The 23975-nt window shown below is 39.5% G+C and overlaps 1 protein-coding gene across 1 annotated transcript in view; it reads right to left on the bottom strand.

Annotated features, from left to right (window-relative positions):
• Positions 1–1508: 1508 nt before the first annotated feature.
• The window catches only part of LOC121382817, a 74723-nt gene continuing 52256 nt past the window's right edge, over positions 1509–23975 (bottom strand). Inside the window, exons 21-28 of the mRNA XM_041512441.1 lie at positions 23404–23525; positions 21632–21787; positions 19595–19781; positions 18588–18778; positions 10628–10858; positions 3779–3893; positions 3003–3150; positions 1509–2753 (exon numbers count right to left, since the gene is read on the bottom strand). Coding sequence (XP_041368375.1) covers positions 2594–2753; positions 3003–3150; positions 3779–3893; positions 10628–10858; positions 18588–18778; positions 19595–19781; positions 21632–21787; positions 23404–23525 — 1310 coding nt within the window. The 3' untranslated portion in view covers positions 1509–2593. The remainder of the gene's footprint in view (positions 2754–3002; positions 3151–3778; positions 3894–10627; positions 10859–18587; positions 18779–19594; positions 19782–21631; positions 21788–23403; positions 23526–23975) is intronic.

Genomic DNA, 23975 nt, shown 5'->3' with positions numbered 1-23975 from the left:
GTTCTAGGACTGGCACATCAAAGGCTGTGGTATGTACTGTTGAGGATGTACTACCCTCCTGTCATTTGTGTACTGTCACAAGATGCCTTGCTGCGTCATCATTGGAAGTACCCTATGTGGTGGCTGTGGGATTCTTCTCTCTCTCTATCAACCAAATGTCAAAACGTTATACAGCAAACAGCCATGGGCGTATGACCCGGGGGGCAAATGCCCCCCCCCCCCCCCAAATTCGGGCAAAACAGTGGGAAAAATTCGGGCAAAGCAAGAAGAAGAACTTAAATTTCGGGCAAATCAACCCCTCCAGCCCCCCTAAATCAAAGAGTCCCCATACGCCCATGCAAACAGCTGTAGCTTAAAATATGTGAGGAGTCATTAAACAAACATTCTGAAACCTTCCTGAATAATGATAACTTACTGGGTGAAGTGAATTTCCACAATTCTAGGTAGAAACTACTTAATATGTTCTAAATCCTGTATAGAAAAATGACATACTGAAGTGGGGTAAATTTCCCCTGAATCCTGAATAATGATAACGTACTGGGTGAGGTAAATTTCCACAATTCTAGGTAGAACTATTTATGTTCTAAATCTTATATAGAAAAACGACATCTAAGTTGGGGTAAATTTCCTAAATCTGTGATCACTTTAAGTCGATGATGACAGTCATTTTTCACATCCTCGTTTTGGCATTGTTCACAATAAATACTTTTTATTTCTTTCATCTTTTGAAACTTAATACTTAATATTTTGTTTAAAATTATGAAAAACAAAAACATACAGACTGCATGTTAACTGCATTATCTGCTCTCAGAACAATTTTAACAGGGGTCAAGGGATGTAGACCAGTTTTTATTTTAATAAATGTGAAAAAGCTTTGTAATAATACAGATCATTTTAAATTTGTATCAGTATTTTAATGAAATCACTTTGTATAAACTGGCTACATGACGTTTCCATTTTCAGATTGCTCGAAAAATTCCAGTGCAAAATTTTTATTAAAATGTTTTTGTTTAAAGATAACTAATGCACCACATTGTGCTTGAAAAAAATCTTGTAATAAAAAATGGTATGGTATTATTTACAAAATTATGGTTAAATGTATTGTGTACGAATCCAAAATGAGGGTACAAAGAATTACTATCATTGATCTCAGGGGGATTGTCCATAAAGTTTTTACTTTAAAATTGAGAAATTGTTAACCTTATCCACCCCAACCTTGTATACACATTGTACATTGTAAAAAAACTATGAGCTGACATTTTGGTATATGTATACATTGTATAAAAGTAGGAGGTGGATTCTGTACATGGTTGTACAGACATTTTGTAGTAGTAACTGGTGAATGTTATAAATTTTGGATAGTAAACTGGGAACATGACGCAGTTTGACTATGATCTCCTAGGGGAATGGTGGTCCTGAAGACGAACATGGTACAGTTTCTTTTGGACGTCCGTATACATTCTCCACTTCTACAACAAGGTTATAACACTATTAACAGAACAGAAGTATGAAAATAAGTATTTATTACTAAAAAATAAAAGATTAAAGAAAAACAATTTCTTGTTGAAAAAATAGTAATTATAAAACTAACAAAAAGCACTAATAGACTGTGATTATCAAACATGCACTGTAAATGGCTCATAAGAAAATATAAGAAACATACGTAAACTATATTCTGATTAACAATACATATATATCACGTTGATAACAAAAATAACATTGCTGGAAGTCCAACCTGATCTTATTCCAGGAACAAAGGAAAAATATTATTAAAATTTGATTGTTTGAGTATCACTTTGCATATTACAAGATAATTTTTTTATTTCATTTCATTTGTGAGCGTTAATATTAACATGAAAATTTTTTTATTTTTGTTGACATATTTTATATAAAACATTCAAACAACACATTACGCTTCTTGCTCAAATAATAAAACCGATTGAAAGATGAGTTTAACCAGTCAATACATCTCCTAAATGATCCACAATCTTCGAAAATGTCAACAACCAATAGGTAAGAGATGCTCTTCATGCACATTGTTAATTTGACAGTAATAAACATACACATTGTTAATTTGACAGTAATAAACATGCACATTGTTAATTTGACAGTAATAAACATGCACATTGTTAATTTGACAGTAATAAACATGCACATTGTTAATTTGACAGTAATAAACATACACAAATTAAATATCATAACTGAACATGTATAACAGTGTCAACGAAAATAGAACGGATATGTCGGCAATGTAAAAACATCTTTATATAATATATTTACATAACACAAATATTTAGTCTTAAATATGGGAATACACAAATATAAAATGTGTGGTTGAATGTCATTATTATAAGTGGGTATGATGTGGTTTTATGTTTCACTGATAATTCAGGTTTTTCTGTGTTTATAGAGTTGCCCCAACAGTTCATATTTATTCTGTGTTTATAGAGATACACTAATAATTCAGGTTAATTCTGTGTTTATAGAGATGCACTGATAAGTCAGGTTATTCTGTGTTTATAGAGATGCACGGATAATTCAGGTTTATTCAGTGTTTGTAGAGTTACACTGGTAATTCAGATTTATTCAGTGTTTATAGAGTTGCATCGTAGTACTCTGGCCTTTCTAGAGCTGGGTTGTAAAACATGAGGTTTTTGTCAGTGCGGAGGCCGAACGATCCGTCGTACGTTCTCTCGTAGGGAGGCTGCGGCTCCTCGTATGCGTTCAGCCGGGCTTTGTGTTTGTTGTGTCGCCTGAAACACAGAGAAGAGTTAAGAATATCATAAAGTGTAAATGTTGCTTCATTCTGCTGCACATATGTTTCAAAGAGCATTTTTAGTTCAGTATCACAGATTATCGACATGCTAGCACCAACAATTACACCTAATTGCAAAGCATCATCTGGAACCATAAGCATGTCTTGGATGGTTAAATAAAGAAAAAAAAAAATAAAAGTCTTGGATAATATGGACAATTTTGGTGAGACATAGAAGACTGGTCACCTTCTGGCGATGAACGCGACGACTGCAAAGACGACGAGCAGCAGGACGCCGGCCACACAGGCGGAGACGATCACAGCCACACGGGTGTTGTACTCAACCAGCTCCGGGTTCCGCGGCGGAGTCACAGTCGTACGCTTACACTCAGCTTCTGTAGAGATGACACAAACAGAACATCACTAACTCAAATATGCCATGGTCATAGAATGAATAGAAAGTCATGGTCATAAACAGTATGAGTTAACAAACATCATACTTTTCACTTGCAGAATATCCAACTAATAAATAATGTTAACTATTTAGACCTTTTAAAATAACACTTTTCATTTAGAGAACATCAAACAAAATATTAACTGTTTAAAACTATCCAACTCACATATTCTTCTTGCACAAAGTCTAACTGAAATATTAACTGTTTAAAACTATCCAACTCACATATTCTTCTTGCACAAAGTCTAACTGAAATATTAACTGTTTAAAACTATCCAACTCACATTCTTCTTGCACAAAGTCTAACTGAAATATTAACTGTTTATAACTATCCAACTCAAATATTCCTCTTGCACAAAGTCTAACTGAAATATTAACTGTTTAAAACTATCCAACTCACATTCTTCTTGCACAAAGTCTAACTGAAATATTAACTGTTTATAACTATCCAACTCAAATATTCCTCTTGCACAAAGTCTAACTGAAATATTAACTGTTTATAACTATCCAACTCAAATATTCCTCTTGCACAAAGTCTAACTGAAATATTAACTGTTTAAAAAACTCACTGCTACTTGTAGTCCACGACGTGGCTGACTGCGCCGGGTCACAAAGAAGACAGGCATCGTCGATGTTGTTGCTGTCTGCAGTGTAGCACTGTCCCTCTATCAGACAGGACGAATCCTAAAACAAGACAGTCATATACATAAACATTTCAGACTTGGAACAAATTATCAAATTCGGGCAAAAACGATCGAGATATTCAAGCAAAATGTGCTAACCTGAGACCTTTTTAACATATATTTCCATCATTATACGAGCAAAATTAGTTGTAAACCATGTAAAAATGCGTAGTGATTAGTATGCACTCCTATTTAACTGTTTGACAGTAATACTATTATGAATAAATGTTGATATCCAGATTTGGCCATATTTGTTTAGTTTGGGCAAAAACAAGCCTGCCCCCTACACGAATGGGTCTGTACACCTATGGTCATATATAACTGATACCTCAAGTAGTTACCTACTACTGGCCTCGGTGGCGCAGTGGCTAAGCCATCAGACTACAGGCTTCACATCCCGGTACCGGCTCCAACCCAAAGCGAGTTCTTAAGGGGTCACTGGGTAGGTGTAAGGCCACTACACCCTCTTCTCTCTCACTAACTACTAACAACTAACCCACTGTTCTGGACAAACAGCCCAGATAGATGAGGTGTGTGCCCAGGACAGCGTGCTTGAACCTTAATTGGATATAAGCACAACAATAAGTTGAAATGAAATGAAAGGTTACCTACTGATCCTCAAGTAAAAATATCTGTATCAATGCTGCTTAAATCCTACTCAGTATAGTCCAAAAGTAAATCCAACAGTACCAACCCTTAGTTGTATCAAGTATAAAATCTATTGGTATCAAAATAAACCCCACCCTAATCAGTATCAAATATCAAATACAAAATCTATTGGTATCAAAATAACCCCAACCCTAATCGGTATCAAATATCAAGTACAAAATCTATTGGTATCAAAATAAACCCCAACCCTAATCGGTATCAAATATCAAGTACAAAATCTATTGGTATCAAAATAAACCCCAACCCTAATCGGTATCAAATATCAAGTACAAAATCTATTGGTATCAAAATAAACCCCAACCCTAATCGGTATCAAATATCAAGTATAAAATCTATTGGTATCAAAATAACCCCAACCCTAATCAGTATCAAATATCAAATACAAAATCTATTGGTATCAAAATAAACCCCACCCTAATCAGTATCAAATATCAAATACAAAATCTATTGGTATCAAAATAACCCCAACCCTAATCGGTATCAAATATCAAGTACAAAATCTATTGGTATCAAAATAACCCCAACCCTAATCAGTATCAAATATCAAGTACAAAATCTATTGGTATCAAACTAAGCCCCACCCTAATCAGTATCAAATATCAAGTACAAAATCTAGTGGAAATGTGGAACTACATCAATACTATATGTTAAATCTCCACCTAATGATCCAACAGTAAACCAGATACAAGTAATAGAGGTATTTCACATTCCTGTTGCGCATGCGCGCCAAGAGTAACGTCCCTTGACAAAATAGACTGAAACTAGTCTATTTACAAATTGGGGGGCGTGACAGACAGGTTGTTATGGGCGACTTGAGTAGCTTCGTAGGAGACTTTTAAACTTTGGCAACTAACATGTACATATTTCGAATTAGATGGTATAATGGCCGTAGAAAACAGTCCGCTGAAATTTACAGCGGAATGGTTCAAATTAAAAAGCAGTGCAACAACTTGGACAAAGTCTCTGTGACTTGTATCCGAGGATTTTGATAACGCCAGATTAAAAGACTATCTCGTAAAAAGTATAAACAAAACATTTGACAGATTCCATAGGTTATGGCATCGACAGGTTATGGCATCGATCGATATATATATTTGAGGGAGAGAGAGAGAGTATATACACACACACACACACACACATATATATATATATATATACTCTTCAAAAAAAGAAACGCAAAAGGGTACAAATGGGTTATAACTCCGATTTTATGTTTCCTACCGGTTCATGCTTTGTGAATATAAGGTCATTGCATGTCCCAAACACATTCCCACGGTTACATTCGATAAAACGCAGCTACTGTACAATAAAGTTCCAAAATGTGAATATTCGCAAAAACTCAGCCACGTGCAAACCATGTCACCACTGCACGTGCGTTGTCTGCACATGCAACATGAACACCGACAGTATAAAAGTGCAGGGTGTTCGCTTGCCTGGCCTCTGTATCTGGCTGACAGTTGACAATCCAGGACATGCCACGTCTCAGTGAACCGCAGAGAAACAATGCCATCGGCCGACTAGACGCAGGCGAATCCAGAACGGCCGTTGCCAGGGCATTCCATGTGTCCCCAAGCACCATCTCCAGACTGTGGGACTGTTACCAGCAACATGGATCAACACGTGACCTTCCTAGATCCGGTCGACCACGGGTCACTACCCCCGGGCCGGACCGCTACCCCCGGGTACGCCACCTTCGGGAACGATTGACTACTGCCACCTCCACAGCCGCAGCAATACCAGGTTTGCGCAGGATATCCGACCAGACCGTACGGAACCGCCTACGTGAGGTAGGAATTCGTGCCAGACGTCCAGTTCGAGGTGTCATCTTAACACCACAACACCGTCGACTCCGACTGCAGTGGTGCCAGATTCATCGACAATGGCCTCAACTGCGATGGAGACAGGTGTGGTTCAGTGACGAGTCCCGATTTCTGCTCCGACGTCATGATGGAAGATGTCGCGTGTATAGGCGCCGTGGTGAACGTTATGCGGCAAACTGCGTGCAGGAAGTGGACAGATTCGGCGGGGGTAGTGTCATGGTGTGGGCAGCCATTTCACACACTGGCAGAACTGACCTGGTCCACGTGCAGGGCAACCTGAATGCACAGGGCTACATTGACCAGATCCTCCGGCCACACATCGTTCCAGTTATGGCCAACGCCAACGCAGTGTTCCAACATGACAACGCCAGGCCTCACACAGCACGTCTCACAACGGCTTTCCTACAGAACAACAACATTAATGTCCTTCCTTGGCCATCGATATCACCGGATTTGAACCCAATTGAGCATCTATGGGACGAGTTGGACCGACGCCTCCGACAGCGACAACCACAGCCCCAGACCCTGCCCGAGCTGGCAGCAGCCTTGCAGGCCGAGTGGGCCACCATCCCCCGGGACGTCATCCGTACTCTGGTTGCTTCAATGGGCAGGCGGTGCCAGGCAGTTGTCAACACACGCGGAGGCCACACCCGGTATTGACTCCAGATGACCTTGACCTTGGTGGTGTGTCCTATCACTTACTCACAATGGACTAGAGTGAATTGTGAACAATCCTGCAACATTTGGTAATTATCGGACTCACCATTCAATAATTAAATCAATTCTCCAAATGTTACGACAATGTGGTTTTGCGTTTCTTCTTTTGAAGAGTATATATATATATATACAGTCAAAACTGTCTTATGCGGCCACACAAGGGAGTAGATAAACGTGGCCGCCGAGTACAGGTTGCCACATATATAGTCTTTAAAACATTTGTTGTTGTTTCTTGTTTTACCGTCTGTACTGCTAATTAACGGATGTGTGCTTCATAGTTGACTATAAATCAACTTTTGACATGTTGTCTCCTTAAAAAATAATGCAAATAGAATATATTAAATTAACCGTTCTCCACAAGTTTGTTTTCTTTTTCCATTTAATTATTTAATTCCGACTTCATGCGATGTATTGTTATAGTAAGTGAATCTACAAATGTCAAGCGTAGCCTGTCCAGAGGCAATTAGATGCATGTCAGATTCATACTTCCTTAATTGATACACAGTGGAGATGTCGGGACTGATGGGTACTATTATTCCTGAAGGTGTGAAGATCGGTTATTTGCTGCACCTTATCGCTGTTGTTAAAATATCCCTTTTATATAAGAGTAAAACTTTACTGTGGCCGCTTAATGCAGGTATTTTTAGCGATTTGGGATCCGATTTAGGTTGCCGCTGGCCGCGTTAAACAGGTGACCGCTTATTACAGGTGCATTTACATTATAAATCGTTTGGGAGGAAAAAAGTGGCCGCTTAAGGCAGGTGACCGCTGAGTACAGGTGGCCGCTAGGACAGGTTTGACTGATATATATATATATATATATATATATATATATATATATATATATATATATATATACTACTCAAAAGAATTTAAGGGTCAAAAATTTATAACCAAATAAGTTTCAGAGTGTATTAGATTGATGATGTAAACTACACCAATTTTTTTATTTATTGTTCCATATTTACAAAAAACCACAAATAAACGTCACTGTATACAAGAAAGTCACATGACATGCTGTCAAAGTTGAAGGTTGTCAAACATGGATTTTACACATTAGAACATTCGTTTAATAGTGTGTGAATCCACCCCTGGCGTGAATACACTCGACACATCGTTGCCTCATGCTGTTGATCAGACGTCTGAAGAACTCTTAGGGAATGGCCTGCCACTCTGCCATAAGAAGTTGACCCAGATCATGAAGGTTGGCCGGAGGGGCATGTTATCCCGAACTCTCCTGCGTAATTCGTCCCAGGCGTTCTCTATTGGGGCCAAGTCAGGCGAATATGCTGGCCAATCCATCCTGGCGATACCTTGTTGTCTGAGAAAGTCCGTTACCACCCTGGCGCGGTGGGGTCTGGCATTGTCATCCTGCAGAACTGCCCCGCCGCCAATCTGCTGAAGGCCTGGTAGAACCAACGGCCGGATAATCTCATTCAGATAGCGGATTCCATACAGATTGCCATCCACCACATAGAGGGGGGTCCTGTGGTGGATAGAGATGCCGCCCCACACCATGACGCTGCCACCACCGAACCGGTGACGTTGTCTAACGTTAACGTCAGCGAAGCGCTCCCCAGGACGTCTGTAGACACGAACCCGACCGTCGTTGAACTGGAGACTAAACCTGGACTCATCAGTGAACATCAATCGACCCCACTGAACACGTTGCCACCGCAGATGAAGCGTGCACCAGTGACGTCTGGCCGTTCTGTGACGTGGTAGGAGTGGTGGTCGAACAGCCTGGCGACGGCAGCGTATATTATTGGCTCTCAGATGATTGCGTATGGTTTGATCAGACACTCGAGTTCCAGTCGCAGTCCGCAGATTGTCACGTAATCGGCGTGCAGTGGTTGTGCGTTGACGTAGAGCCATATTGGTGATGTAGCGGTCCTCTCTATTTGTAGTGCTTCGGGGTCTTCCCGAACGTAGACGATTTCTAACAGAATTCGTTGCTTGGTACCGTTGCCACAGTCGGCCAACGACACTCTGACTGACACCAAGTCTCAGAGCAACATTGCTTTGCGTATTGCCATCCTGAAGCCAAGCAATAGCCCTTCCTCGATCTTCGATAGTCAGTTGAAGTCGTACCATTGTTGAATTTGGAGTGTGCACCGTACACGAACGCAAGCTCCAATTATACGGAAATTCAGCATTGGGAACATGGAATACACGTGCAAAGCGTGGAAATGAAGCGCTTTGTGAAAAAGCAAGTTATGGGCACTTAGCAGACCTTTCGCTTTCGCCCTAATTTACGTGCAAATGTAAGCATGTTTTCGCCATTAGAACTAGTCGACAGTGTCAATGACAGTGGATTTTAATTCATTTATGGGTTGCTTAGACCCACTTTCATCAAAATGGAACAATACCATGCGTGACATTATGGTCTAGCTAATATAATTGACATTCAGAAAATAATGTCGAAAATATCATATATATCAGAAGGTGTTTTGTTGCATTTTTCTTAGTGTCTATCTAATTGGGAAAAGTTTAAAAAAGAAGAGAATTTATGCTGTTACATGTATATCCATAAAGTGGGAATTTAAAAAAGGGGGATTTGAGGGGGGGGGGGGGTGTTGAAGGTAGGTGCCGTTCTGTTTACCCATACACACGTTTTTATACAGTGTCAACATGAACGCATTGAGTATTATACAAAATATATTTATTTTCTTTACAGTTAATGTGTTTTCCACCATATCTAAGTATACTAGACCACCCTGTGTAGGAACGTCCTGTACAGAACCGGTAAAGTTTTGGTCCCTTATGCGTTCACTGGCTTCCCTCCTACAAAATGTGCCGAACAAACCCTCGTACTTAGAGTAACATTAAAATTGTTTTCTACGTGAAACGATTACCCACAATCGTTTCCGATATCCATTGGCTGGATATCGATGGAAGGATAACGAATTTCCCGGACATATGCGGTTGGAACAGTTAATAATTGAACAATGGTCGTGGCCTCCCATTGCTTTTGCCCCCCAATTTGCAGATAGGTCTATTTTGGCGAGATCTCGCGAAATCTCGCGGTTTGCGTCCTCGAGTAACTCCGCAACGGGCACATGCGCAGTGGAATGTGAAAGAAGTCTATTCTGCCAGTTTATTGAATTATGTATATTCAAGTAATTCTGCCAGTTTATTGAATTATGTATACTCATGTAATTCTGACAGTTTATTGAATTATGTATACTCAAGTAATTCTGCCAGTTTATTGAATTATGTATACTCAAGTAATTCTGACAGTTTATTGAATTATGTATACTCAAGTAATTCTGCCAGTTTATTGAATTATGTATACTCAAGTAATTCTGACAGTTTATTGAATTATGTATACTCAAGTAATTCTGCCAGTTTATTGAATTATGTATACTCATGTAATTCTGCCGGATTTTAATTGTGTTGTCAGATACTCCTGCCAGTTATTTATTTATTATGTGTAGCCAAGTGATCCTGCCAGAATGTGTATTTTTATGTACTAACCTTGATTGGACATAAAGTCTGACTGTTAGAATATGTATTTTTATGTACAAACCGTGATTGGACATAAAGGCTGACTGCCATTGAAGGAACACTGCAGACACACGGAGTGATACGCTAGAAAGAAGGCTTGTTCACTGCTCTTTGAACTTCCGTCATTACTGACAGAAATGGAGAAACTCTGAACGTTTTGCAGGCGCAGCGGACACCTGACTTCATAAAGACTGCGATACACTGCGGGCACTGTCTCCTGCTTGCCTTCAGATGTGTATCCACTTGCTGATACCTGTGTAATGATGTCAAACATGAAGTTAATCCATCTTATCAGTGTAAGAGCCAGATATAGGAGAGGTAATTAATGCGAAACCCTTGGGGTTTTGTAAGTGTAAGAGCTAGATATAGGAGAGGTAATTAATGCGAAACCCTTGTGTTTGTTTGTAAGTGTAAGAGCCAGATATAGGAGAGGTAATTAATGCGAAACCCTTGTGTTTGTTTGTAAGTGTAAGAGCCAGATATAGGAGAGGTAATTAATGCAAAACCCTTGTGTTTGTTTGTAAGTGTAAGAGCCAGATACAGGAGAGGTAATTAATGCAAAACCCTTGTGTTTGTTTGTAAGTGTAAGAGCCAGATACAGGAGAGGTAATTAATGCAAAACCATTGTGTTTGTTTGTAAGTGTAAGAGCCAGATACAGGAGAGGTAATTAATGCAAAACCCTTGTGTTTGTTTGTAAGTGTAAGAGCCAGATATAGGAGAGGTAATTAATGCAAAACCCATGGTTTGTTTGTAAGTGTAAGAGCCAGATACAGGAGAGGTAATTAATGCGAAACCCTTGTGTTTGTTTGTAAGTGTAAGAGCCAGATACAGGAGAGGTAATTAATGCGAAACCCTTGTGTTTGTTTGTAAGTGTAAGAGCCAGATATAGGAGAGGTAATTAATGCGAAACCCTTGTGTTTGTTTGTAAGTGTAAGAGCCAGATATAGGAGAGGTAATTAATGCAAAACCCTTGTGTTTGTTTGTAAGTGTAAGAGCCAGATATAGGAGAGGTAATTAATGCGAAACCCTTGTGTTTGTTTGTAAGTGTAAGAGCCAGATATAGGAGAGGTAATTAATGCGAAACCCTTGTGTTTGTTTGTAAGTGTAAGAGCCAGATATAGGAGAGGTAATTAATGCAAAACCCTTGTGTTTGTTTGTAAGTGTAAGAGCCAGATATAGGAGAGGTAATTAATGCGAAACCCTTGTGTTTGTTTGTAAGTGTAAGAGCCAGATATAGGAGAGGTAATTAATGCAAAACCCTTGTGTTTGTTTGTAAGTGTAAGAGCCAGATATAGGAGAGGTAATTAATGCAAAACCCTTGTGTTTGTTTGTAAGTGTAAGAGCCAGATATAGGAGAGGTAATTAATGCGAAACCCTTGTGTTTGTTTGTAAGTGTAAGAGCCAGATATAGGAGAGGTAATTAATGCGAAACCCTTGTGTTTGTTTGTAAGTGTAAGAGCCAGATATAGGAGAGGTAATTAATGCGAAACCCTTGTGTTTGTTTGTAAGTGTAAGAGCCAGATATAGGAGAGGTAATTAATGCGAAACCCTTGTGTTTGTTTGTAAGTGTAAGAGCCAGATATAGGAGAGGTAATTAATGCGAAACCCTTGTGTTTGTTTGTAAGTGTAAGAGCCAGATATAGGAGAGGTAATTAATGCGAAACCCTTGTGTTTGTTTGTAAGTGTAAGAGCCAGATATAGGAGAGGTAATTAATGCGAAACCCTTGTGTTTGTTTGTAAGTGTAAGAGCCAGATATAGGAGAGGTAATTAATGCGAAACCCTTGTGTTTGTTTGTAAGTGTAAGAGCCAGATACAGGAGAGGTAATTAATATAAAACCCTTGTGTTTGTTTGTAAGTGTAAGAGCCAGATACAGGAGAGGTAATTAATGCAAAACCCTTGTGTTTGTTTGTAAGTGTAAGAGCCAGATATAGGAGAGGTAATTAATGCGAAACCCTTGTGTTTGTTTGTAAGTGTAAGAGCCAGATATAGGAGAGGTAATTAATGCAAAACCCTTGTGTTTGTTTGTAAGTGTAAGAGCCAGATATAGGAGAGGTAATTAATGCGAAACCCTTGTGTAAGTGTAAGAGCCAGATATAGGAGAGGTAATTAATGCGAAACCCTTGTGTTTGTTTGTAAGTGTAAGAGCCAGATACAGGAGAGGTAATTAATGCGAAACCCTTGTGTTTGTTTGTAAGTGTAAGAGCCAGATATAGGAGAGGTAATTAATGCGAAACCCTTGTGTTTGTTTGTAAGTGTAAGAGCCAGATATAGGAGAGGTAATTAATGCGAAACCCTTGTGTTTGTTTGTAAGTGTAAGAGCCAGATATAGGAGAGGTAATTAATGCGAAACCCTTGTGTTTGTTTGTAAGTGTAAGAGCCAGATATAGGAGAGGTAATTAATGCGAAACCCTTGTGTTTGTTTGTAAGTGTAAGAGCCAGATATAGGAGAGGTAATTAATGCGAAACCCTTGTGTTTGTTTGTAAGAGCCAGATATAGGAGAGGTAATTAATGCGAAACCCTTGTGTTTGTTTGTAAGTGTAAGAGCCAGATATAGGAGAGGTAATTAATGCGAAACCCTTGTGTTTGTTTGTAAGTGTAAGAGCCAGATATAGGAGAGGTAATTAATGCGAAACCCTTGTGTTTGTTTGTAAGTGTAAGAGCCAGATATAGGAGAGGTAATTAATGCGAAACCCTTGTGTTTGTTTGTAAGTGTAAGAGCCAGATATAGGAGAGGTAATTAATGCGAAACCCTTGTGTTTGTTTGTAAGTGTAAGAGCCAGATATAGGAGAGGTAATTAATGCGAAACCCTTGTGTTTGTTTGTAAGTGTAAGAGCCAGATATAGGAGAGGTAATTAATGCGAAACCCTTGTGTTTGTTTGTAAGTGTAAGAGCCAGATATAGGAGAGGTAATTAATGCGAAACCCTTGTGTTTGTTTGTAAGTGTAAGAGCCAGATATAGGAGAGGTAATTAATGCGAAACCCTTGTGTTTGTTTGTAAGTGTAAGAGCCAGATATAGGAGAGGTAATTAATGCGAAACCCTTGTGTTTGTTTGTAAGTGTAAGAGCCAGATATAGGAGAGGTAATTAATGCGAAACCCTTGTGTTTGTTTGTAAGTGTAAGAGCCAGATATAGGAGAGGTAATTAATGCGAAACCCTTGTGTTTGTTTGTAAGTGTAAGAGCCAGATATAGGAGAGGTAATTAATGCGAAACCCTTGTTTATTTGTAAGTGTAAGAGCCAGATATAGGAGAGGTAATTAATGCAAAACCCTTGTGTTTGTTTGTAAGTGTAAGAGCCAGATATAGGAGAGGTAATTAATGCGAAACCCTTGTGTTTGTTTGTAAGTGTAAGAGCCAGATATAGGAGAGGTAATTAATGCGAAACCCTTGTGTTTGTTTGTAAGTGTAAGAGCCAGATACAGGAGAGGTAATTAATGCAAAACCCTTGTGTTTGTTTGTAAGTGTAAGAGCCAGATATAGGAGAGGTAATTAATGCAAAACCCTTGTGTTTGTTTGTAAGTGTAAGAGCCAGATACAGGAGAGGTAATTAATGCAAAACCCTTGTGTTTGTTTGTAAGTGTAAGAGCCAGATACAGGAGAGGTAATTAATGCAAAACCCTTGTGTTTGTTTGTAAGTGTAAGAGCCAGATATAGGAGAGGTAATTAATGCGAAACCCTTGTGTTTGTTTGTAAGTGTAAGAGCCAGATATAGGAGAGGTAATTAATGCAAAACCCTTGTGTTTGTTTGTAAGTGTAAGAGCCAGATATAGGAGAGGTAATTAATGCGAAACCCTTGTGTTTGTTTGTAAGTGTAAGAGCCAGATATAGGAGAGGTAATTAATGCGAAACCCTTGTGTTTGTTTGTAAGTGTAAGAGCCAGATATAGGAGAGGTAATTAATGCGAAACCCTTGTGTTTGTTTGTAAGTGTAAGAGCCAGATATAGGAGAGGTAATTAATGCGAAACCCTTGTGTTTGTTTGTAAGTGTAAGAGCCAGATACAGGAGAGGTAATTAATGCGAAACCCTTGTGTTTGTTTGTAAGTGTAAGAGCCAGATATAGGAGAGGTAATTAATGCGAAACCCTTGTGTTTGTTTGTAAGTGTAAGAGCCAGATATAGGAGAGGTAATTAATGCGAAACCCTTGTGTTTGTTTGTAAGTGTAAGAGCCAGATATAGGAGAGGTAATTAATGCGAAACCCTTGTGTTTGTTTGTAAGTGTAAGAGCCAGATACAGGAGAGGTAATTAATGCGAAACCCTTGTGTTTGTTTGTAAGTGTAAGAGCCAGATACAGGAGAGGTAATTAATGCGAAACCCTTGTGTTTGTTTGTAAGTGTAAAGCCAGATACAGGAGAGGTATTAATGGAAACCCTTGTTTGTTTGTAAGTGTAAGAGCCAGATACAGGAGAGGTAATTAATGCAAAACCCTTGTGTTTGTTTGTAAGTGTAAGAGCCAGATACAGGAGAGGTAATTAATGCAAAACCCTTGTGTTTGTTTGTAAGTGTAAGAGCCAGATATAGGAGAGGTAATTAATACAAAACCCTTGTGTTTGTTTGTAAGTGTAAGAGCCAGATATAGGAGAGGTAATTAATACAAAACTCTTGTGTTTGTTTGTAAGTGTAAGAGCCAGATATAGGAGAGGTAATTAATACAAAACCCTTGTGTAAGTGTAAGAGCCAGATATAGGAGAGGTAATTAATACAAAACCCTTGTGTTTGTTTGTAAGTGTAAGAGCCAGATATAGGAGAGGTAATTAATACAAAACCCTTGTGTTTGTTTGTAAGTGTAAGAGCCAGATACAGGGAGACCCTTGTGTTTGTTTGTAAGTGTAAGAGCCAGATACAGGAGAGGTAATTAATGCAAAACCCTTGTGTTTGTTTGTAAGTGTAAGAGCCAGATATAGGAGAGGTAATTAATGCGAAACCCTTGTGTAAGTGTAAGAGCCAGATATAGGAGAGGTAATTAATGCGAAACCCTTGTGTTTGTTTGTAAGTGTAAGAGCCAGATACAGGAGAGGTAATTAATGCGAAACGCTTGTGTTTGTTTGTAAGTGTAAGAGCCAGATATAGGAGAGGTAATTAATGCGAAACCCTTGTGTTTGTTTGTAAGTGTACGAGCCAGATATAGGAGAGGTAATTAATGCGAAACCCTTGTGTTTGTTTGTAAGTGTAAGAGCCAGATATAGGAGAGGTAATTAATGCAAAACCATTGTGTTTGTTTGTAAGTGTACGAGCCAGATATAGGAGAGGTAATTAATGCGAAACCCTTGTGTTTGTTTGTAAGTGTAAGAGCCAGATATAGGAGAGGTAATTAATACAAAACCCTTGTGTAAGTGTAAGAGCCAGATATAGGAGAGGTAATTAATGCGAAACCCTTGTGTTTGTTTGTAAGTGTAAGAGCCAGATACAGGAGAGGTAATTAATGCGAAACCCTTGTGTTTGTTTGTAAGTGTAAGAGCCAGATATAGGAGAGGTAATTAATGCAAAACCCTTGTGTTTGTTTGTAAGTGTAAGAGCCAGATATAGGAGAGGTAATTAATGCGAAACCCTTGTGTTTGTTTGTAAGTGTACGAGCCAGATATAGGAGAGGTAATTAATGCGAAACCCTTGTGTTTGTTTGTAAGTGTACGAGCCAGATATAGGAGAGGTAATTAATGCGAAACCCTTGTGTTTGTTTGTAAGTGTAAGAGCCAGATATAGGAGAGGTAATTAATGCGAAACCCTTGTTTATTTGTAAGTGTAAGAGCCAGATATAGGAGAGGTAATTAATACAAAACCCTTGTGTAAGTGTAAGAGCCAGATATAGGAGAGGTAATTAATGCGAAACCCTTGTGTTTGTTTGTAAGTGTAAGAGCCAGATACAGGAGAGGTAATTAATGCGAAACCCTTGTGTTTGTTTGTAAGTGTAAGAGCCAGATACAGGAGAGATAATTAATGCGAAACCCTTGTGTTTGTTTGTAAGTGTAAGAGCCAGATACAGGAGAGGTAATTAATGCGAAACCCTTGTGTTTGTTTGTAAGTGTAAGAGCCAGATACAGGAGAGGTAATTAATGCGAAACCCTTGTGTTTGTTTGTAAGTGTAAGAGCCAGATACAGGAGAGGTAATTAATGCGAAACCCTTGTGTTTGTTTGTAAGTGTACGAGCCAGATACAGGAGAGGTAATTAATGCGAAACCCTTGTGTTTGTTTGTAAGTGTACGAGCCAGATATAGGAGAGGTAATTAATGCGAAACCCTTGTGCTTGTTTGTAAGTGTAAGAGCCAGATATAGGAGAGGTAATTAATGCAAAACCCTTGGTTTGTTTGTAAGTGTACGAGCCAGATATAGGAGAGGTAATTAATGCGAAACCCTTGTGCTTGTTTGTAAGTGTAAGAGCCAGATATAGGAGAGGTAATTAATGCAAAACCCTTGTGTTTGTTTGTAAGTGTACGAGCCAGATATAGGAGAGGTAATTAATGCGAAACCCTTGTGCTTGTTTGTAAGTGTAAGAGCCAGATATAGGAGAGGTAATTAATGCGAAACCCTTGGTTTGTTTGTAAGTGTAAGAGCCAGATATAGGAGAGGTAATTAATGCGAAACCCGTGTTTGTTTGTAAGTGTAATACATGCGAGGACGGCACATAGCCCAGCAGTAAAGTGATCCCCGTTGGTGGGCCCACTGGACTGTATTTCTCATTTCAGCCAGTGCACCACGCTGGCATATCAAAGGCCATGGTATGCACTATCCTGTCTATTGGATAGTGCATATAAAAGATCCCTTGCTACTAATAATTTTTTTTTGCAGGTTTCCTCTCTCAGAAGATATGTAAAAATTACCAAATGTTTGAGATCCAGTAGCTGATGATTAAACAAAACAAAACATTTGTAATACGTGTGGCTACCAAAGAATGAATGAATGAATGAATGAATGTTTAACGACACCCCAGCATGAAAAATACATCGGCTATTGGGTGTCAAACTATGAACAAAAATACAATGATCACAGATATGTCAAATTAAAATTTAGAATAAAAGTCAGTATCACAAAGAAATTGCAATAAAAGTTCTGGCTGGAATCGAATTTGATCACCTTTCTTCGACCAAATATATCTTTTCTAGTTTCTCTCAGATGATTGCACGCCTCCAAAATGTGGCGTACCGTTAGAGTACAATGACAGTGCTCACACTGAAGTGGAGGATCCTTCTTCAAGATTTAATCAATGGGTCAAGTATGTATGACTGTGAGCATGGAACAAGACTATTTTATCCTTCCTGCACTGTCTATAATGTGGTTACCAGTGCAATCATTACAGCAGCTAAAACCCAGACATTACATGATATTTTTTAACCAATAAAATGAAATGAAAGTGAAAATCGATTACCATCTTTGCTGTGTGTGCAGTGTATTAATGTGTGGGTTACACAATTGTTACACTAACATGGTTTTGAGGTCCAGTTCATTCCGACTGGATGTAGAGCAGTTTCAACCATCGTTGGAAGGTGATTATAAAACTATGGGATATGAAGAAACACTAAATGATCTGAGGATTAACTTTCATGTGTAATGGGATATCAAAGGATATCATACGTGCTGCCCTATTCGATAAAAGATGACTTGCTTCCAATGTGGCAGCAGCAGGTTCCTCTTTAACACACATCTAATACAGTTTTAACAACACTATTACAGCATATTGATTAATTAGTCATCAGCTGTTGAATTTCAAACATTTTGTAGTTCTTACAGAGGAAACCTACATTTTTCCATTAGCAACAAGGGATCTTTTGTACACCATTTCCAACAGGCAGGGGGAAAGCACATATTAAGCCTTTGGTATACCAGTCATGGGGCACAGCATGGGATGAGGAAAACCCCAACAGGTCTAGCGAGGGGCCTATTAACCTCTGTCTCAAAACAGACTGTTGAGTACCACAAGTTCTATAGTGATTACAGTGCAGCTATCACACTTTAAAATAACTACATCAGATGTTTGTATTTACACACCTGAATTTGCTGAAGATGACAAGTTAGTTTAGAACTGTTGAAGAAGTTAGCTCCCTTGATGATGGTGCTGTTGCAGAATTGAGTATCCACCTGACAAGTGATGCGGTTCTCTTCATCTAGCAGGGTCGGCTTCGTTGATGACGGGAGAGAGCAGTCAGAGCCAATGTAACCAGCGTTACAGGTACATGTTCCTGGAAAATACATTGTTCACACAAACTATACAGCATGATCAGTCACAGGCCAGTGTACTTTTATCTATTAAGAGAACAATTGACACAATGTTCGTTGTTGTTTGTACATTAACATTGGTCACATATCTGTGATTGCTACAATTTCTAAAGATGACTGTTGTCATGTTTATTGAAATAAGAGAATCATCACTATGTTTACACTAACATTGGTCACATATCTGAGTTCTTTATTTTTTATAAATGACTGTTAACATGTTTTTTCTAAATAAGAGAACTATCAACACAATATTGATGTGTGTACACAGGCATCGAAATAAGTCGAGATTGTCGTCCAGGTTATCACATATGAAGAACGTCGAGAATGGTGCTTCCTTCTCCACAGAATCTGATTAAAAACTACACCACCTACATTTAGCTCAACTGAGTGTTATTTAGATGTACCCAGTATCGGTACAATGAGAACAGTGGTGTGAATGAATAACACAGTATTAGTGTGTTTGTGAAGGTATTGTATATAGTAATAATGGAAATATACATGTGTGGTAACCTAGGTTACCGGGTTTCGTTTTTGTGGCTACCTGTACATTACACATTGCTCATTTCGAAGCCTGTGCACACTAACCTTATTCACATGTTCCATGATTTCTCTATTTCTATTGATGACCTTTAACATAATTTTGAAAAATATGACGATGTTTATTGATGTTCTCACTAACCTTGGTCACATGTTCCACGATTTCTCTATTTCTATTGATGACCTTTAACATAATTTTGAAAAATATGACGATGTTTATTGATATTCATCTTGATATTCACCTTGGTCACATGTTCCATGACCACTGCAGTCCTCTGAACACAGCAGTTTGATGACGCCTGGTAACGTCGGTGGATCCTTAGAATCAGCTGGCTTTTTCCAATTGTCTGTGTTTCGCACGGCCACAGACAAACATCGCTGCTGAACATCGGCAAGAGCAGACTTGGCCCAGGCAATGTCGTCCGTCAACTGGATCAACGGAGAAATGAGATATGTTAAGATATATATATCTTATATAAAGAAAAAGTCAGAAGCCTCCTTTAAAAGTCATATATCCCTCTTTAATTAAAATTTTCGCCTGTTCAGGCTTCATCAGGGAAATTTTAAAACTAAGCTAAAAGAAATCAAACCATCCTGCATGAAAACATGAACTGAATGAATATATATATATATATATATATATATATATATATATATATATATATATATATATACTAGCCGTCATTAATAACGCAATTTCCTTTTGTCAAAATAATATACGTTCTGGTTGGACTTCGTTGACGCTATTCGTCAATGTACATGGTACAGTCGTACACATTATTTCAGCAGCAAGTAAAGGTCGACTTCCGGCCTGTTCCCAACATAAGGGGAACAACGCTAAAAACGCATTATCCGGTAAATCGCGCACACGCAACCACTTGGCGAAATAACACTTTGCACGTGCATTTCCTGATACCCGGGCACACTCAGAACACGCGGGTGGCAATGAGTATCTCACTCCTACACGATGCCTCGGTTGAACAACGCCGATCGGAATCAAGCCATTGGCTTGTTGAATGCCAGAAACTCGCAATTGCGGGTAGCACAACGGTTCCACGTGCACCCGTCAACCATTAATCGGCTCCTCAACCGATATCAGACGACAGGGACCGTCAGTGACCGCCGTCGTTCGGGCACACCACGCATAACGACCAATAGACAGGACCGGAACATACGGTTGCGGCACCTGCGCAATCGGTTTTTGACAGCCGCAAGCACTGCCAGGACTGAAGTGGGAACCAGGGGACGACTCATCAGCGCCCGAACTGTCCGGAGACGTCTTGCCGCAGCACGACTGCATTGCCACCGACCCTACCGTGGCCTTATCCTCCTGGGCCAGGAATGGTGGGCATTTGCGACCCAGGAGATGGCGAGATGTCATCTTCTCGGATGAATCGAGATTTAACGTGAGTGTCACGGACAGACGTCGTTGCATTTACCGCCGTCGTGGAGAACGTGTCGCGCAGGCCTGTGTTCTGGAGAGGGACCGCTACGGGGGCGGCGGAGTCATGGTTTGGGGCGCCATCAATGCTGACTTCCGGTCCGAACTCGTGGTGGTACAGGGAAACCTTAATGCGCAACACTACGTCGACAACATCCTACTCCGGTCCTCCTCCCATTGATGAGACGGCATGGCGGAAACAGGCTCGTCTTCCAGCAAGACAACGCTCGGCCGCACACTGCCAGGCGTACACAGGCGTTTCTTCGTGCCCACCATGTCACTGTGTTGGACTGGCCAGCAGTTTCCCCGGACATGAACCCAATAGAGCACATGTGGGACGAGCTGGGACGTCGTGTTCAAAACCAACCGAATCCACCACAGAACTTAGCTGAGCTGCAGCAGGCATTGCAGCATCACTGGGCAGCCATCCCACGACGTGTGGTGAGGCGCCTGTACATGTCCATGCCTAGGAGGCTGCAGGCGTGCATCGCAGCACATGGAGGTCACACGAAATACTGACCCCCATGACGTTGACATCGCCAGAGACGTTATGCGCGATTCACTGTTGGCGGCTGACAGTGCCAGTCAGATGGGCCAGTGGTTGGTCTCACTGGTGGTATCAGTTTCATTTTTATGGGATCTCGCATAATAAAATAAACCATGATCATTTCCGAGATTGCGTTTTTATTGCCGCCTAGTATATATATATATATATATATATATATATATATATATATATATATATGTGTGTGTGTGTGTGTGTGTGTGTATAATAATAATAATAATAATAATAATAATATATATATATATATATAATTATTAACATAGTTGCACTCACCAGGATGTCAGTGACACAATTATCAATCTCATCTGTGAAGTTGTCAGCAACAAAACTCCTACAAGAATCATAGCCTTGTGACGATCTTACTTTTGTCGTGCACAGATCTGTGGCATTGGCTTCTGTCAAACCACTGTTTGTAGGCCATTTTGCGTTCTGAGAAAAGAAACAATAAAGTACCATTGACAACACAGGACAGTAAGCACACCATATACAAGATATACGTAGACGGTCACACAACAGGAAATGAGCTACCTGAACAGTTCTAGGTGTAATCATAAATGGGTTATACAGATTTTAAATTTCAGAGGTGTGACCACACCCACAATTATTTATATTTTTGTATTAAAACCCCCCCGCCAAACACATTTAACACAGAGATAAAAACAAATTGTTTTTGAACATTACGAACATGGATGATGATGAGATGAATGGTGAAACCGCAATATTTCCATTTCAGCAAGGGACTACCTGACAGGGTCGTGCTCCATGCTTGCTGTCAGTACCAAGGGTGATTGATAAGTTTGTGGCCTAAGGCAGAAGTACATGAGCTGCACATGTTTCACTGAATCTGAGTGCAGGTCAACTTGTTGAATGATTACACAGAATGTTTGAAGTTACTAACTAGTTGTTTTTTTGGTTACATATAATCAAACATTGAGCATCGGTGGTTTCTGATAATATGGACAATATCAGCCATCGTGCGGTCATCCGCTACCTCGGTATCAAGGGCTCATCACCCAAGAAGATCCATGAAGACATGTTGGTCACACTAGGGGAGGATGCCCCTGCATACAGCATGGTGAAGAAGTAGGCTGCTGAATTCAAACGTGGCAGGGAGAGTCTGGAAGATGACCCCAGTCCAGGAAGGCCAGTCACCGTCACCACACAAGAGACTATTGCCTAGATAATGGCAGACAGACGAGTAACGGAGCGTTACATTGCCACTGAATTGGGTATCTCTCAGGAACACATCCATGCAGTCATCCACAACGGACCTCAAATGTCCAAGGTGTCAGCACATTGGGTCCACAGTGGCCATGGCTGCTATCCAGAAATGTGGATTCAAACTTGTCGAACACCCACCCTATTCTGATTTGGCTCCCTCTAACTACTACCTCTTCCCGAAAGTGAAAAAGGAGCTCGGTGATCATCATTTTGCCACAGATGATGATGTTATGAATGCTGTGGACCACTTTCAGAGGGCCCAAAATGGCGCCTTCTACACTGAAGGGATCCATCTGCTCCATGACCGCTGGACTAAGTGTGTTAATGTAGGAGGGGACTATGTTGAAAAATGGCTGTATTTGATTTTCTAAAACTGACTCCTTCTACCGTAGGCCACGAACTTATCAATCACCCCTCGTAGATATCAACCCAGCCTTGGTGACATGGAACCTTTATTGTATTGATGTCATTTTATTTATTTGTATGCTCTTTCTCCAGTGCTTTCCTATTATTAGTGGAAGTGTAGTGCAATGGGACAGAATATACAAGCTAGTTTAGCACTGAGAAGTGTTTCTGATATCGATAGGTTAAAATACTGGTTAGTTAGACAATTCCCATCCATCTGACTGAAGTAAAGATAAGATTCAAATACATAATTTATTTCTCTTACTGTGTTTATAATAGGTTAGAATACTGCATGATTTTTAAACAACTCACACCCATCTGACTGAAGTTAAGATAAGATTCAAACTCCAATACATCATTTATTTCTCTTACTGTGTTTATAATAAGTTAGAATACTGCATGGTTTTTAAACAACTCACATCCATCTGATTGATGTCATCAAACTCAAATACATCATTTGTTTCTCTCTTACTGCGACCCACGACTTGTTGCTGACTCTTCCTATAATCGTCTACCAGTCTGTCTGTGATATCTACAGCATCTGTCAAAGAACATACACAACACATTATTGATGTCATCTCAGTCTAACAACATACACAACACACTTACATCTCTGATGTCATAACACATCATATACTTACTGTGTTTACACATTAGTACTGCTGGTTTTGTAAACAACTCACATCCATCTGATTGATGTCATCAAACTCAAATACATCATTTATTTCTCTACAGTCTAACAACATATACAACACATTAGTCTCTCTGTCTAAACAACATATACAACACATTAGTCTCTCAGTCTAACAACATAATAATACTATGGCTTTTAAACAACATCCATCTGATTAGTCTCTCAGTCTAACAACATATACAAACTCAAATACATCATTAGTTTCTCTTCTGTGTTTATAATAAGTTAGTCTAACAACATATACAACACATTAGTCTCTTCAGTCTAACAACATGTGATTGATGTATACTCAAAACA

This window comes from Gigantopelta aegis, chromosome 10, assembly GCF_016097555.1.
Source record: "Gigantopelta aegis isolate Gae_Host chromosome 10, Gae_host_genome, whole genome shotgun sequence".
Lineage (NCBI taxonomy): Eukaryota > Metazoa > Mollusca > Gastropoda > Neomphalida > Peltospiridae > Gigantopelta > Gigantopelta aegis.
Note: the sequence above shows the minus strand (reverse complement) of the source record. Positions and strands in the feature narration are given on the sequence as shown.